The 13408-nt window shown below is 51.5% G+C and overlaps 2 protein-coding genes across 3 annotated transcripts; one reads left to right on the top strand and one right to left on the bottom strand.

The window, feature by feature from the left end:
• The first annotated feature begins 3243 nt into the window (after window positions 1-3243).
• Window positions 3244-8905, top strand: LOC100192002 (uncharacterized). 2 transcript variants are annotated; one of them, XM_020551565.3, is made up of 8 exons: window positions 3244-4991; window positions 5274-5340; window positions 5517-5638; window positions 5965-6243; window positions 6345-6722; window positions 6803-6912; window positions 7005-7274; window positions 7951-8892. In XM_020551565.3, exons 1-8 carry the CDS (start codon window positions 3567-3569, stop codon window positions 8246-8248), a joined length of 2949 nt encoding a protein of 982 aa, XP_020407154.1. In that variant the 5' UTR covers window positions 3244-3566; the 3' UTR covers window positions 8249-8892. The 2 variants fall into 2 exon arrangements, with proteins under 2 accessions (XP_020407154.1, NP_001349751.1); NM_001362822.1 differs by having other exon boundaries at window positions 3401-4991; window positions 7005-7233; window positions 7951-8905.
• LOC103634478 (receptor-like protein kinase HERK 1) lies at window positions 8676-12183 on the bottom strand. The gene has a single exon (XM_008656103.4). The coding sequence runs from the start codon at window positions 11542-11544 to the stop codon at window positions 8989-8991; it is 2556 nt and encodes an 851-aa protein (XP_008654325.1). The 5' UTR covers window positions 11545-12183; the 3' UTR covers window positions 8676-8988.
• Between the last annotated feature and the right edge of the window lie 1225 nt (window positions 12184-13408).

Below are 13408 nucleotides of genomic sequence, written 5' to 3'. Positions count from 1 at the left end.
AGGGGATTAGGGAAAATTTTCTCTGTTGAGATTATTGTATTTTGTTGTGCAACACAACTATGGATACACCAACACAGTCACTTGCTAGAGCAGTCACTTTTAATACTTGCTCTAGTAACTTAGACAATGACCATTGCATAAGCGACGTTAGAACCTCACATAGTCTTCCCCACCACCACCTCCAACAGACGGGCATGTCTAAGTGGGGTTGCATGGTGTGGTTCCCATAGGCCTAGCTTTGGTGTGTGCCTCAACTGGGGTGCACAATGCCTTAAAGGCATTACAGTGTTCAAGTTGTTTCCTTCACACCATTCCAATTGTGTTTAGTGGTATAACCAATGTGTTCTATTGAATAAAACCTACAAAAAAGTTGACATCTATAAAAAATAACAACAATTTTTGTAAGTCGTATAATTCGAGAAATTACAGTTCCTCCTAATAATATAAAAGCATTGTTAAATATATTGTCTGTTTGTAGTGTCCATTGAAAAGATAAGTAACATTATTAGGTGGTCGCAAACCTAAAAATAGGTATGCTATGTGCCAAAAAACAACATAAGCACAATCAAAGAGAAGTGTTGAACTATTTCTTTCCCACAATAAAAGACACCAAAGTTGCACCCCTTTCTAATTTGTCACAAAACTTGCGTTGAGTGCTCATAATTGCAACCCCACATATTTTGGCCAATCTTATGCAACTCACATCCTCGTTGTGCACCATGGCTCCAATATTTAACATGTGTTACATCCAATTCAGTTTACATGTGACTCTATTATATGTTTTGTTAATAATATGAATGTTGAAGTAAAGTAAACTATTTTTGTTGGCATTTTCATGCGCTTGTACATAATTTTGATACCATTGTACTTTTCTATATTGTTCATATGGCACGTTTTATTACAATACCACTTATCTATTTAATGTTGTGACTGGCATATTAAACATGAGATGAAACTATGCATTGAGAGAAGTAGTTTTATTCATGAACCAAATCTTGCAAAAACTATTGTGTGGCTGTATTGAAAAGTATTCATTAATAATAAAACTCACCACATGCAGTAGTATGGAATATATTAGCTTGGGAAAAAATAATGGAGTTTGTTTTCGAACAACTGTTTTAATGCAGCGTATGTATTTGCATTCGTTTTCTTGGTCTCCATGAAACGATCAAATACGTTAGACAAAAACGAATGGAGGGAGTAGTACATTTTTTTACTAAGGGTTTGTTTGTAAACTTAAATCTCCTCCGGGATTTCTGAAGATTGAGAAAAAAATTAAGCTCGATCCTAGAAAGTTCCGGAGTGAATTTAAATTTTTAAACTAGCTCTAAGCGTGTGAACAAGAAGGAAAACTTCGTTTAGACCGTGTGAGTATGTAATCTTTTGCTGGGCTATGACTTGAGATGTTTCTTGGCTATGGACTTCTCAGTCTCTTAGATTTGTGCCTCATCGCTAGAACCCAGCTTGTATAATTCTGTTAAAATTCTAACTTTTTTGTAAAAAAAAAAAACAAGCATCGGTGATCAGCAAAAGATAACTTGCAGTTGAGCAGAAAACCATGTCATCCAAACCCATCGTGTGGCGGTGTTCGCATCCAGACATGCAGTCCCAAGTCCCAACACGAGCCCTTGCTTTCTACTACCAGCTATAAGTAGCTACTCAAGTCAGATCACTCCTTCCACGGTCGCTTTCGTGCATATACACGGATGGATGCCAATCTCTCTCCACCTTTTTTTTTTCCCTGTCGTAATTGCGTGGTGTGTCACGCAGACCGTACACCGTGCGCACTGCCGTCCGAGGCCGTCGCATGTGCGGTTCTGCCTGGCAGGACGCGAGGGGGGACGGGACCCGCCACCACGCCCAAAGTGCGGACACGATTCGGAGTATCTCCTCCAGTACTGTACCACGCCCGTACCGCAAAAGCAGAAGCACGTTGTACAGTCTCTGCCTGCTACTACCATTCCGTTCGATGCCTGCAGGCTGCAGCGCCGTCACCCCCCCCCCCCCCCCCCCCACCCGGGCGGGGGCCGAGCCGACTGACAGCAACGCGCCTCGCGCCGGCGCCTGTAGCACACAGCTGTCCATCCAGATCTGCATCCGCGTGCGCAGTCCGTGCGTCGTCCGTAGCACGGCCGGCGACTTCCAGCTGCTCGTGCTCGGCGATCGTGAACGATTCCCCGAGCGTGCAAGCCGAGAGAGAGACCGCACGGCGACGGTCTGGTCCGGCAGTAGCACGGGCGCGCCATGTGAGCCTGCACTGCATCGCGCTGCCGCGAATCTTGTGGTTGCCCGACACACCGGCTGGCAGCCATGTCTCGGCCGGATCCGGAACGGTGCTGCCGGCTGCCGGCTGCGTGCCTAGTGTGCCTACATTGCCGCCCGGCGCCGGGGCGCTTCCAAGGACTTTCCGGAGCCTGCCTGCAACGAGATGATGACGTGGCGCCTCGCCATTGGCGCCTGTGTCGTCACGGGGGATCTCAACTTTCGCTCGTGATGCGTGGAGGAAACCAGCTGGCTCGGCTGCTTAACGTCGCACTTTCCAAAAAGATTCCTCGCGGCCCGATCCGAGCAGAGCGGCACGCGGCCGACGCACGGTAGCCGCCTTCACAGCTCAACGTCCGGTTTGGTTTGGCCACAGCCACAGGGACCCACGTTTCAGTCTCGATCGAGAGCAATGAACCCCTTCTCCCGTGGCACGCGCAGGCCCAAACACCAACGGGCCTGGAAGCCCAGATCCCTGACGCACACGTGGCGTCACCAGGCTCGTCCTGCTCACGTCGCCCCCAAGTCAAGCAAGGCATCTATCGAAACTCTGCTGCCTCTCTAGGAGTACTACTTTCTAATCGATAGAAACATAAATTTTAATAAAAAATTTTAGATATTTTTTAATATCTTTACTATTCATTCTAGCTTTTTTTGCTTGCTAAAAATTAAGCGAAAATAATTATCTAAAATACATGTAAAATATAGGATAACTGTTAAAGATTGGAAATGTATAAAATAGTTTTAAAATAATGATTCCGAGAGTCAAATTTAGACAGACACGTCGAGACGCTTATAACTGATTAATTAACCCGCACGCATCGTCATCACATTCACATAGGACTGACCCCAGCCGCGACGTTAACGAACTCTCAGTCTCATGACACTGACAGACTGTCTCTACGTGGGAGCCCTTCTTGGCCCCACTTGCAGAGACACAAAGCTTAGAGATAAACCGGCGAGCGCAGCCCGCGAATCGCCCACTAATAAACTATTTCCTCCCAATCTATTCTATCGGTCCATCTACGCCCGCAATAATAAACTATTTTACGCCATTATGTAGGATACCATTATGTATGTATATATAGAGAAAAAAGGGGTAGGAGAGGAAAAGCTTCTCCCCCTCTCCATCTTGCTTGTGCGCTGCAATCGCCATCGCCTCCTTGCCCATTCTCCGCGCCGCCGCCTCCTCCTCCGCTCCCCTCCTTCTTCTAGGGTTTCTACTCCATGCGATCTCGCGGCCTTGGTGGCGCGGGACAGTAGGGACGCCCCCTCTCCATCGAATCTAGAGAGTCAGCGACCCAATGGGTAAGGGCGGGCAGGACGAAGGCAAGCGGCGGGCCGGATCCGCCGCCTCCGATCCGGACCCCGCCGCGCCGGTCTTCCCGGCGTGGGCGCGCACCCCAAGCGAGTGCCTCGCGGAGCTAGGCGTCTCGGCGGACCGCGGGCTCAGCTCCGAGGAGGCGGCGGCGCGGCTGCAGCGGTACGGGCCCAACGAACTCGAGCGGCACGCCCCGCCGTCGGTCTGGAAGCTCGTTCTCGAGCAGTTTGATGACACGCTCGTGCGCATCCTGCTCCTGGCGGCCGTCGTCTCCTTCGTGCTCGCGCTTTACGACGGCGCAGAAGGCGGCGAGGTGGGCGTCACCGCCTTCGTCGAGCCGCTCGTCATCTTCCTTATCCTCATCGTCAACGCCGTCGTCGGCGTCTGGCAAGAGAGCAACGCCGAGAAGGCGCTCGAGGCGCTCAAGGAGATCCAGTCGGAGCACGCAACCGTCAAGCGTCATGGGCGGTGGTCGCATGGCCTCCCCGCGCGCGACCTCGTCCCCGGGGACATCGTTGAGCTCCGGGTCGGGGACAAGGTTCCCGCGGACATGCGCGTGCTCCAGCTCATCAGCTCGACCCTCCGCGTCGAGCAGGGATCTCTCACCGGCGAGACCGCTTCTGTTAACAAGACCAGCCACAAGATCGAGTTGGAGGACACTGACATCCAGGGAAAGGAGTGCATGGTTTTTGCCGGCACCACTGTTGTCAATGGCAGTGCTGTCTGTGTTGTGACGGGCACTGGCATGGCGACTGAAATTGGCAAGATCCACGCCCAGATCCAGGAGGCATCTCAGGAGGAGGACGACACGCCACTTAAGAAGAAGCTCAATGAGTTTGGTGAGGCGCTAACTGCCATAATTGGGGTGATCTGTGCCTTGGTCTGGCTCATCAACTTGAAGTATTTCCTTTCCTGGGAGTATGTTGACGGGTGGCCTAGGAATTTCAAATTCTCATTTGAGAAGTGCACATATTACTTTGAGATTGCAGTGGCACTGGCCGTTGCAGCAATTCCAGAGGGCTTGCCTGCTGTGATCACCACATGCTTGGCACTCGGCACAAGGAAGATGGCACAGAAGAATGCCCTTGTGAGGAAGCTGCCGAGTGTGGAAACATTGGGTTGTACAACTGTGATTTGCTCTGATAAGACCGGAACTTTGACCACAAACCAGATGTCAGCAGTGAAGCTTGTGGCAATTGGGAGGTGGCCTGATACTCTTAGGAGCTTTAAGGTTGATGGAACCACTTATGATCCAACTGATGGGAAGATACATGATTGGCCAAGCTTGAGCATGGATGAAAATCTCCAGATGATCGCAAAGATTGCTGCAGTTTGCAATGATGCAAGCATTGCCCACGCTGAGCATCAGTATGTTGCTACTGGGATGCCCACAGAAGCTGCTCTGAAGGTACAATCTGTTCATGCGATAAGATTTCCTTTCATTTGGGGTGCTGTTATAGTTAAATTATTTTTCTACTGTGAAATTATCTTGCATGTAGCTTTGGAGCAGGTAATGTATATCTGCAAAAGGTTAATAGCAATTTATTCAACAAAAGAATAATATGATAAAAGAACTAGTAGCTACTTTCAGTGACCTCTCTACAATTAAAAAGATTGAACACAACTGTTTCATCAAGGTATCTGGAATTGTTGAATTTACATTCTCGTGTGACTGTTCTACTTCTGGCAGGTTTTGGTTGAGAAAATGGGGCTTCCTGGTGGCTATACTCCATCTCTGGATTCATCTGATTTGCTAAGTATGTATTCCTTTCTGCTTTGTAAAATGTTAGGCTACGGCCATCAATTCGGGCATACGGCCGTGCAAAACACTGCTGTAGACTGTTTACAGAGTGGAGTTTGATACGAGAGATGAGAATGAGTAAGAGCCTTAAAGATTCTGTAATAATTAGTATTCGTTTATTTATATTTTTAGGGTGCTGTCAGTGGTGGAACAATGCTGCCAAGAGAGTAGCAACTCTGGAATTTGATCGCACCAGAAAGTCAATGGGAGTTATTGTGAAAGTGGACTCTGGGAAGAACGTGCTGCTTGTCAAGGTATGTATTGTGCTGGAGTTTGCATTCCTTGTGGTTTTAGGTCGTCAGTTTCAAGTGCACAGCAATGACCTGCTTCTTGCTGCTCGTCTGTTTAAGCTGTGATGTTGTCCAACCATTTGTGCACTTTGCTACTCCCTCCTTTTCCCCTGAAAGGGTTGCATCATATTACCTGTTTGTTACTTTATCACTCAGATGTCATTTGCTTCCTTGCATGTTATGAAATATTTTTGTGATCGAAATGTCTTGCTTTATTACTGCTTGCAATGTGTTGGCCATGTCTTTTTCATTGTCGTATGAATGTTTTGTGGTCGAAAAAAACTTTGCAGGGTGCAGTAGAGAATCTGCTAGAGAGATGTACCCACATTCAGTTGCTCGATGGATCTGTTGTGCTATTGGATGATGGTGCCAAGGCACTCATATTATCTACACTCCGTGAGATGTCTGCCAGTGCTTTGCGCTGTTTGGGTTTTGCCTACAAGGATGAATTGTCAGAATTTGCAACATATGATGGTGAAGATCATGCAGCTCACAAGTATCTGCTCGATCCATCATACTACTCTTCCATAGAGAGTAATATGATCTTTTGTGGTTTTGTGGGTCTAAGGGTGAGAACTTTTGCTTATCTGATTAAGATTATTCAAATGTGTATATTCTTCTTTCTATTTATGATTGCATATACTGTAACACTCAAAGACACTATTGACAGGATCCTCCCAGAGAAGAAGTCCACACAGCAATTGAAGATTGCAGAGCTGCTGGAATACGTGTTATGGTGATAACAGGAGATAACAAAGAAACAGCCGAGGCCATCTGCCATGAGATTGGGGTTTTTGGCCCTCATGAAGACATCAGTTCAAAAAGCTTCACAGGGAAGGAATTCATGGCACTTTCTGATAAAAAGAAGCTCTTAAGACAACAGTGCGGCCTTCTCTTCTCCAGGGCAGAACCAAAACATAAGCAGGAGATAGTTAGACTGCTCAAAGAAGATGGTGAAGTGGTTGCAATGACTGGCGATGGGGTGAATGATGCACCAGCTCTTAAACTGGCCGATATTGGAGTTGCAATGGGCATTACAGGGACTGAGGTATGGCTTATTGCACTATTGTTGATTTTTTCACGTTTTGTTAGAAGTGCCTGACGCCATGTCCTATGAACTTGTGTCAGGTTGCTAAAGAAGCTTCAGATATGGTACTTGCAGATGATAACTTCAGTACTATAGTCGCAGCAGTTGGTGAAGGGAGGTCTATTTACAACAACATGAAGGCTTTTATTAGGTCTGTTTTTGGATAAGCTATGGCCAAACTTTTTTGTGCATAATTGTTGGTTAAATTAAAATATGCTGAGTCATGTGCTATATGAACTGCAGATATATGATCTCCTCAAACATCGGAGAAGTCGCGTCCATATTCTTGACATCGGCTTTGGGTATTCCAGAAGGTCTCATCCCAGTGCAACTTCTATGGGTCAATCTTGTTACGGATGGCCCTCCAGCGACAGCTTTAGGGTTCAACCCACCTGATAAAGACATCATGAAGAAACCTCCTCGGAGAAGTGATGACTCGTTGATCACGCCTTGGATCCTGTTTCGCTATATGGTATGTTTTCAATCACGCCTTGGATCCTGTTTCGCTATATGGTATGTTTTCCAGTTGATCATTTGATTAGTTGATGGGTTTGAGATTAATATGATACGGTGGACTCTTGTTTTTCCAGTTCAATGAAGCTGTGTAGCAATGTACATGCTTTTGATCAAGTATGTCTATTAAATTGTTTTACGGTGAATAGTTTGTAGTGTAAACCTGCAAGGGTTTTCATAGTGTAACTAAGTTCCATGGAGATCTTGAGCCCCCAGTAGATGAAAACGGCCACGAATTTACCAAAGTATTCTTGGATGTGCTACTAATTCAGGGTTGAGCTTGACTTCTGATAAATTAATGATGTGAACAACATTGGGGTTTAAACATCCACCACTTAGATATGATTTATCTGTCGTTGTTGCCTGAAAGTGACTAGTAACAAGAAGAGACATAAAATGCAGCATCAGACTTGCATGTTCGAATAAATATGTCAAATTATATGTGGAGTAGATGTATTTGCTCTGATCTTGCTGATCTGCAGCTGAAGTGAAAAGGTTTATAGCTGATAAGAAATGAAGCATGAATGGGTTAGAGAATTATATTTTATGTAAATCTATTACATAGCCTTGTGGATATTGGTACCACCTTATTTTTCTTGTTGGCCTGTTCAACCACATGAAACACGCTGTGCTACTTTTTTTTACTAACCAGAGATCCATGTCCATGCATGTGTAGGTTATTGGCCTTTATGTTGGGGTTGCCACAGTGGGAATCTTCATCATCTGGTACACGCATGGCAGTTTCCTGGGAATTGACCTGGCTAGTGATGGCCATACCCTTGTGTCGTACTCCCAGCTCTCAAACTGGGGGCAGTGCTCCTCATGGGAGGGCTTCAAGGTGTCGCCATTCACTGCAGGAGCGAGGACATTCAGCTTTGATGCAAATCCATGCGATTACTTCCAGGGTGGCAAGATTAAAGCAACGACCCTCTCTTTGTCTGTCTTGGTGGCAATTGAGATGTTCAACTCACTGAATGCCCTGTCAGAGGATGGCAGCCTCCTGAGCATGCCGCCATGGGTTAATCCATGGCTTCTTCTGGCCATGTCCGTTTCTTTTGGGCTGCATTTCTTGATCCTCTACGTGCCTTTCCTGGCTCAAGTGTTTGGGATTGTGCCCCTCAGTTTGAACGAATGGCTCTTGGTGATAGCAGTGGCCTTACCAGTGGTGCTGATCGATGAGGTTCTCAAATTTGTGGGGCGGTGCCTGACAGCTCGTGCCCGAAAACAATCAGGGAAGAGGAAGGCAGAGTAGATGCTAGTGATCATCGGTATTAGAATCTGTAGCGCCACGGGAATCGATATTGGATGTGACACCCCATTGTTTTTGAGTTGCTAAGGTCTTTCGATCCTTTCTGAGTCTTTTTAGACTGGGAATATGACAGTCCAGGACAGGCAAGGATATTCTATAGGACTCATAATCAGATCGCATTGAACACACTGCATTCTTTTCGTTGTAACAAATGCTGGTGCTGTGAACATGCTGGAGATACAGCAATGGCTATCTGACGCTTTTTAGCTATGATGGTGCGCTATATATGCTACTACTGTTCTGTTGCGAATCTTCTGACATGTTGCTCACTGCTCAGTAATATATTTGTTAGAGTCGTATGTTCAGTTATGTTTGCTTGTGAGATTCCTCTTGTGCAGATGAAATCCGCAGCATGGCTATTGATCATATACTGCTGTACACGGAGGATGCAACATTATTTTAGCTTCACCTGCCCTCCTCGCTGTTGACCATCTTTGAAAAAACTCTCCTCATGGACATACCATCGAGGTCCCCCAAGTTCGCTGCCACGGTGGCCTCTGTCCCGTCGCTGACGGTAGACTGGTTGCGATGGAATTTGGACGTACTCCTGTGAACTAGCTGCGTGTTGTCTGTGCCAGAGCTGTCCGGCGACGCCTCCTGCAACTGCAGCGCGAACTCGAGGCACCAGAGCACGTCCCCTATTGCGGGCCGCTCCACGCCGTACTCCGCGAGGCACTTCTCCGCGGTGTCGACGAACTTCTTGAGCGACTCCGGCCGTATCGACCCAGCGATCCGCTGGTCGACGATGCTGTCGAGCTCGCCGTTTTTGAGCCGCTGCGTGGCCCACTCTGCCAGGTTGACCATCTCCCGGGGCAGCGTCGGGTCGATGACTGGACGGGCGCAGAGCACCTCCAGCAGGACGACGCCGAAGGAGTAGACGTCGGACTTGTTCGTCAGCATCTGCCGCCGGAAGTACTCCGGGTCGAGGTACCCGAAGCTGCCCTTGACGGCGGTGCTGACGTGCGTCTTGTCCAGCTCCGGCCCGGTCTTGGACAGCCCAAAGTCGGCGACCTTGGCCATGAAGCTGTCGTCGAGGAGGATGTTGGCGGACTTGACGTCACGGTGGATGATCGCCTTGGCCGAGCCGGTGTGGAGGTAGTGCAGGCCCCTGGCGGCGCCGATGCACACGTCGAGCCTCTGCTTCCACGAGAGGGGAGGCAGCTCGGAGTCGTAGAGGTGGCTCCGGAGCGTGCCCCTGGCCATGTACTCGTACACCAGGATCATCTCGCCGCGCTCGTCGCAGTAGCCGATGAGCGACACCAGGTGGCGGTGCCGCAGCCGGGAGAGCAGCTCGATCTCCGTGCGGAACTCGTTCAGCCCCTGCTGCGACCGCCGGTTGCCGCGCTTCACGGCCACCTGCGTCTCGTCCCTCAGCGTGCCCTTGTACACCTTCCCGAACCCGCCCACGCCGATCACCATGCCCTCGTCGAACCCGCACGTCGCCTCCTGCAGCGCCGCGAGGGGGATCCGGTACCCGGCACCGGCGCTCTGCCCGAGCGTGACCGTGTTGTTCCTGGCGCCTGCGCTGCTGCTCTTGCCGAAGCTGCGCGAGTGCGACCGGGATCCCAGCGCGCTCTCCGAGAACGCGACCCAGGTGCTCGACGGCTTCTTCTCTGGCTTCTTCCTTCGTCGTCGCAACATGAGGACAATGAGCGCGACAGCCATCACCACGGTGATGACCCCCGCGATGGCCGAACCAGCGATGATTGCGGTGACGGTCTTCTTCTTTGAACCGCTCTGCGACGAGTCCGCGCCGCCGCCGGTGCTCCCGACCATTCTCATGATCTCGAGGCCGTTGAGGACGCCGTCTGGGTACGCGTTGCCCAGCGTGGACGTCCCGATGCTCACGGTGATGTTGCCCTTGGCGTCCTTGGCGCTGAGCACGAAGTCCTTGTATAACGGCACGGCCGGGACGCTGAAAGTGTCTCTGGAGATCTCGTAGTCCGGCAGCACATTCCACCCGCCTACGTAGACGTTGAAGACCAACCCGTTCGCCGCCTTGCTGACGATGTCGCAGAAGTGTAGCCGGAGCAGGTACGCCGACCCCGGCGCGGCCTGGAGCTTCCACGTCATGTTAAACTGCACGCTTATGGTGCTGGCGGACACCAGGTTGGTGTTGATCTCCGTCGCTGTAGCGTAGACCATGCCTGGCGCCGTCTCGGGCGTCGCCAAGCCTGGCGTCCACCGGAGCTTCGACGGCGCCACATCCCTGTGCACCGTGACCGAACTGTCGACCAGGAAGGCTTCGTCGGGAAGCCACGTCCTTCCCAGCGTGTCGTTCCTGGGCGTGATCTTGGGAGAGCCCATGTTGACCCTGTTAACCGTCTCGAGCGCCTGCGTGGACAGCCCCGCGTAGCGGCCCATGGGGCTCACCGTCTGCGCCGTGTCCGCGAACAGGTCGTCGGGGTGCGACACGACCTCGATGGCGTTGACGAACGCCACCTTCCCCGCCGCCGCCGGCGCGAACGCGACCGCCAGCGTGCCGCCGGCGACGTTGACGGAGAACTCCCGGACCGCGGGCGTGCCGTTGGCGGGCGCGTACCCGTCGATGAGCAGCAGGCCCTGCGCGGACACGCTGAACTCGGCGTCCGCGGCGAGGTCGCCGGACCCGTACCGGAAGGGGAAGAAGTGGAGGCGCACGAAGTGGCGCCCGGGACTCTTGATCGCGAACGTGTACGAGGACGGCGCCGCGAAGACGCGCGCGGACCGGTACAGCGCCGCGTCGTCGGAGCCGCTGGCCGCCGACGCGCTGGCCTCGGAGCCCCGGGGCGCCGGCAGCACGGCCGCCGCGGGGAGGCCGTCGTCCCCGAGGAACGTCCTGCCGTCGACGGTGGCGTTCGCCGCCGTGCCGCAGAGCACGAGGTAGTCGTCCGCCGGGGTGAACGCGGCGGCCACCAGCGCGGGCAGCAGCAGCAGCACGACGGCGACCCGCAGGAGCGTGTCGAGGACGGCGCGAGCCATGGACGTGGCGGAAGGGAGTGGCTCTAGAAGCAGCTCATGGACCTGTCCCTGGAAGTGGAACAGAGACGTCGAGGGTTGCAGTTGCAGGCAGCATGAATCAAGGCCCCATGGGAGTCATGGTGGATGGTTGGTTACTTAGCACAGGACAGGAGCTGCTGCTGTTTGGCGGCGTGCTGAGAGTGAATCTGCGAACTGGCAGGACAGGGGCAGCAGCTAGTAGGTACCCTAAGAGCTGCCTACCCACAGGAACGCGGAACCGGTGCTCGGTGATTGGAGATTTGGTTAGCCATGGAGGTAATATTGGGGAGGGAGGTGGTGGAGCTTTTGGTTAGTGGGGAAAGCATATCACTGTCATTTTCCGAGGATCTGAGCTAGAGGATGGCTTTAGATATTTTACCAGGACCAGGAGCCTTTTTTTTTAATTCTGCCATTTTTTCGTGGTTTACAGGTCCCTCGGCCGCTTGTGCGCTTGCTCACGTCGACCTCAGCGAATTTCAATTCAGCAGCTACAAAATGGCAGGTGAAAACGAGGCATCGAGAAGAGCATACATACACATGCCTTTTCAGGGACCAAGGAATTCTCGTTTCTGCGGCAGAACGACGGCAAATTATTATTTCTATCTCTAGGCCTGGCTGGTGGCTGGTGGCTGGTGGTGGACTGGTGGTGGTGCTCTGCTTTCGCAGCTCGCGAGGTGGTGGTGGGAAGGACCGCGGAAGCCTCCAGCGGCCCGCGTCGTCCGCCCCGCGCAACCCGACCAGTCGTCACCAGAGTGCAGTGGGCATGGCAGGCGGTCGTCGTTGTCGTGCGCCCCACCACCAGACGAGATCATACGCTAGCTGCCGGTGCAGGGTGCACACGTTTCAGGTTCGTTAGATCCGTACTAGTAGATGGCACCGATGGAATTGGGGATTGATTGGCACACTGGATCGGACTCGGAACCGTATATCCATTAAAATTTGAGGGAAATAGCTAGTGGCTGCACCGCGATACTTTCTCTGTCCCTCACAGACACAAGTCTGTCTGATGACTGATGTAGCATACGCGGGCGGATGGCAGACGAGGCTGCTGGCGTGTTTCGCGTGCGCGCGGGGGGGAGGAGAAACAGAAACCGGCGTGTGGACTGGACACACGACGACACAAGGGCCGGGAAACATGGAGGATAAAGCGCGGCGGAAGGAGGCGTGAACGCCGCCAGCCACCAGTACGCGTCGCGTCGCGTCGGTGCCGCGAGAGGGACACGGCACGGGGCACCGTCTCGCCCTAGGAGGCCCTACGCCCACGCGAGTTGACCGGCGATGCATGGATGGCGAAGACTGTCGGGGTGTGCAGCTGGATGCAGGGGCGCGAGCGGAACGGTGACTGACGCGGCATCTCTCTTCCAATGAAGTATATCTGCGGAGGTTATGTTGCCGCTCGACTTCCACGAAGACAGACTTGGTCAATCTGACCATGACATGTGTGACCTCACTCTCTTTCTCTGTTACAACTAACGGAGCTACTAGTGTCGTTAGATTGTTTCAGACCTACAAACAATACAAGGGGCTTTAGGCAAGCAGGGTTGGCGGGCGGCGACTTACAAAAGTCCTTGAGGACTAATTTGGTGCTTATGGATCACGGGAGGATTCACGAGTAGCAATCTCCTTGTTATTCAATTTTGAATAGGAAGAGGATTTCTCCTCTGTGGATTCCTCGTGATCTCTGATCACCAAACCTGTCCTAAAGGGAGGTATTTCCATGGTCCAGATTTCATGTGTGCAATGAGAAAGAATCATGCATCCATTGCAAGCTGGGTTGATTAGAGGAGTGGCAAATGTTCTAAGGTTCGAGGGTGATAGCTGGGTCTCGTCTCTAAACATTTTGATG

The sequence above is a fragment of the Zea mays genome, chromosome 1 (genome assembly GCF_902167145.1).
Source record: "Zea mays cultivar B73 chromosome 1, Zm-B73-REFERENCE-NAM-5.0, whole genome shotgun sequence".
NCBI lineage: Eukaryota > Viridiplantae > Streptophyta > Magnoliopsida > Poales > Poaceae > Zea > Zea mays.
Note: the sequence above shows the minus strand (reverse complement) of the source record. Positions and strands in the feature narration are given on the sequence as shown.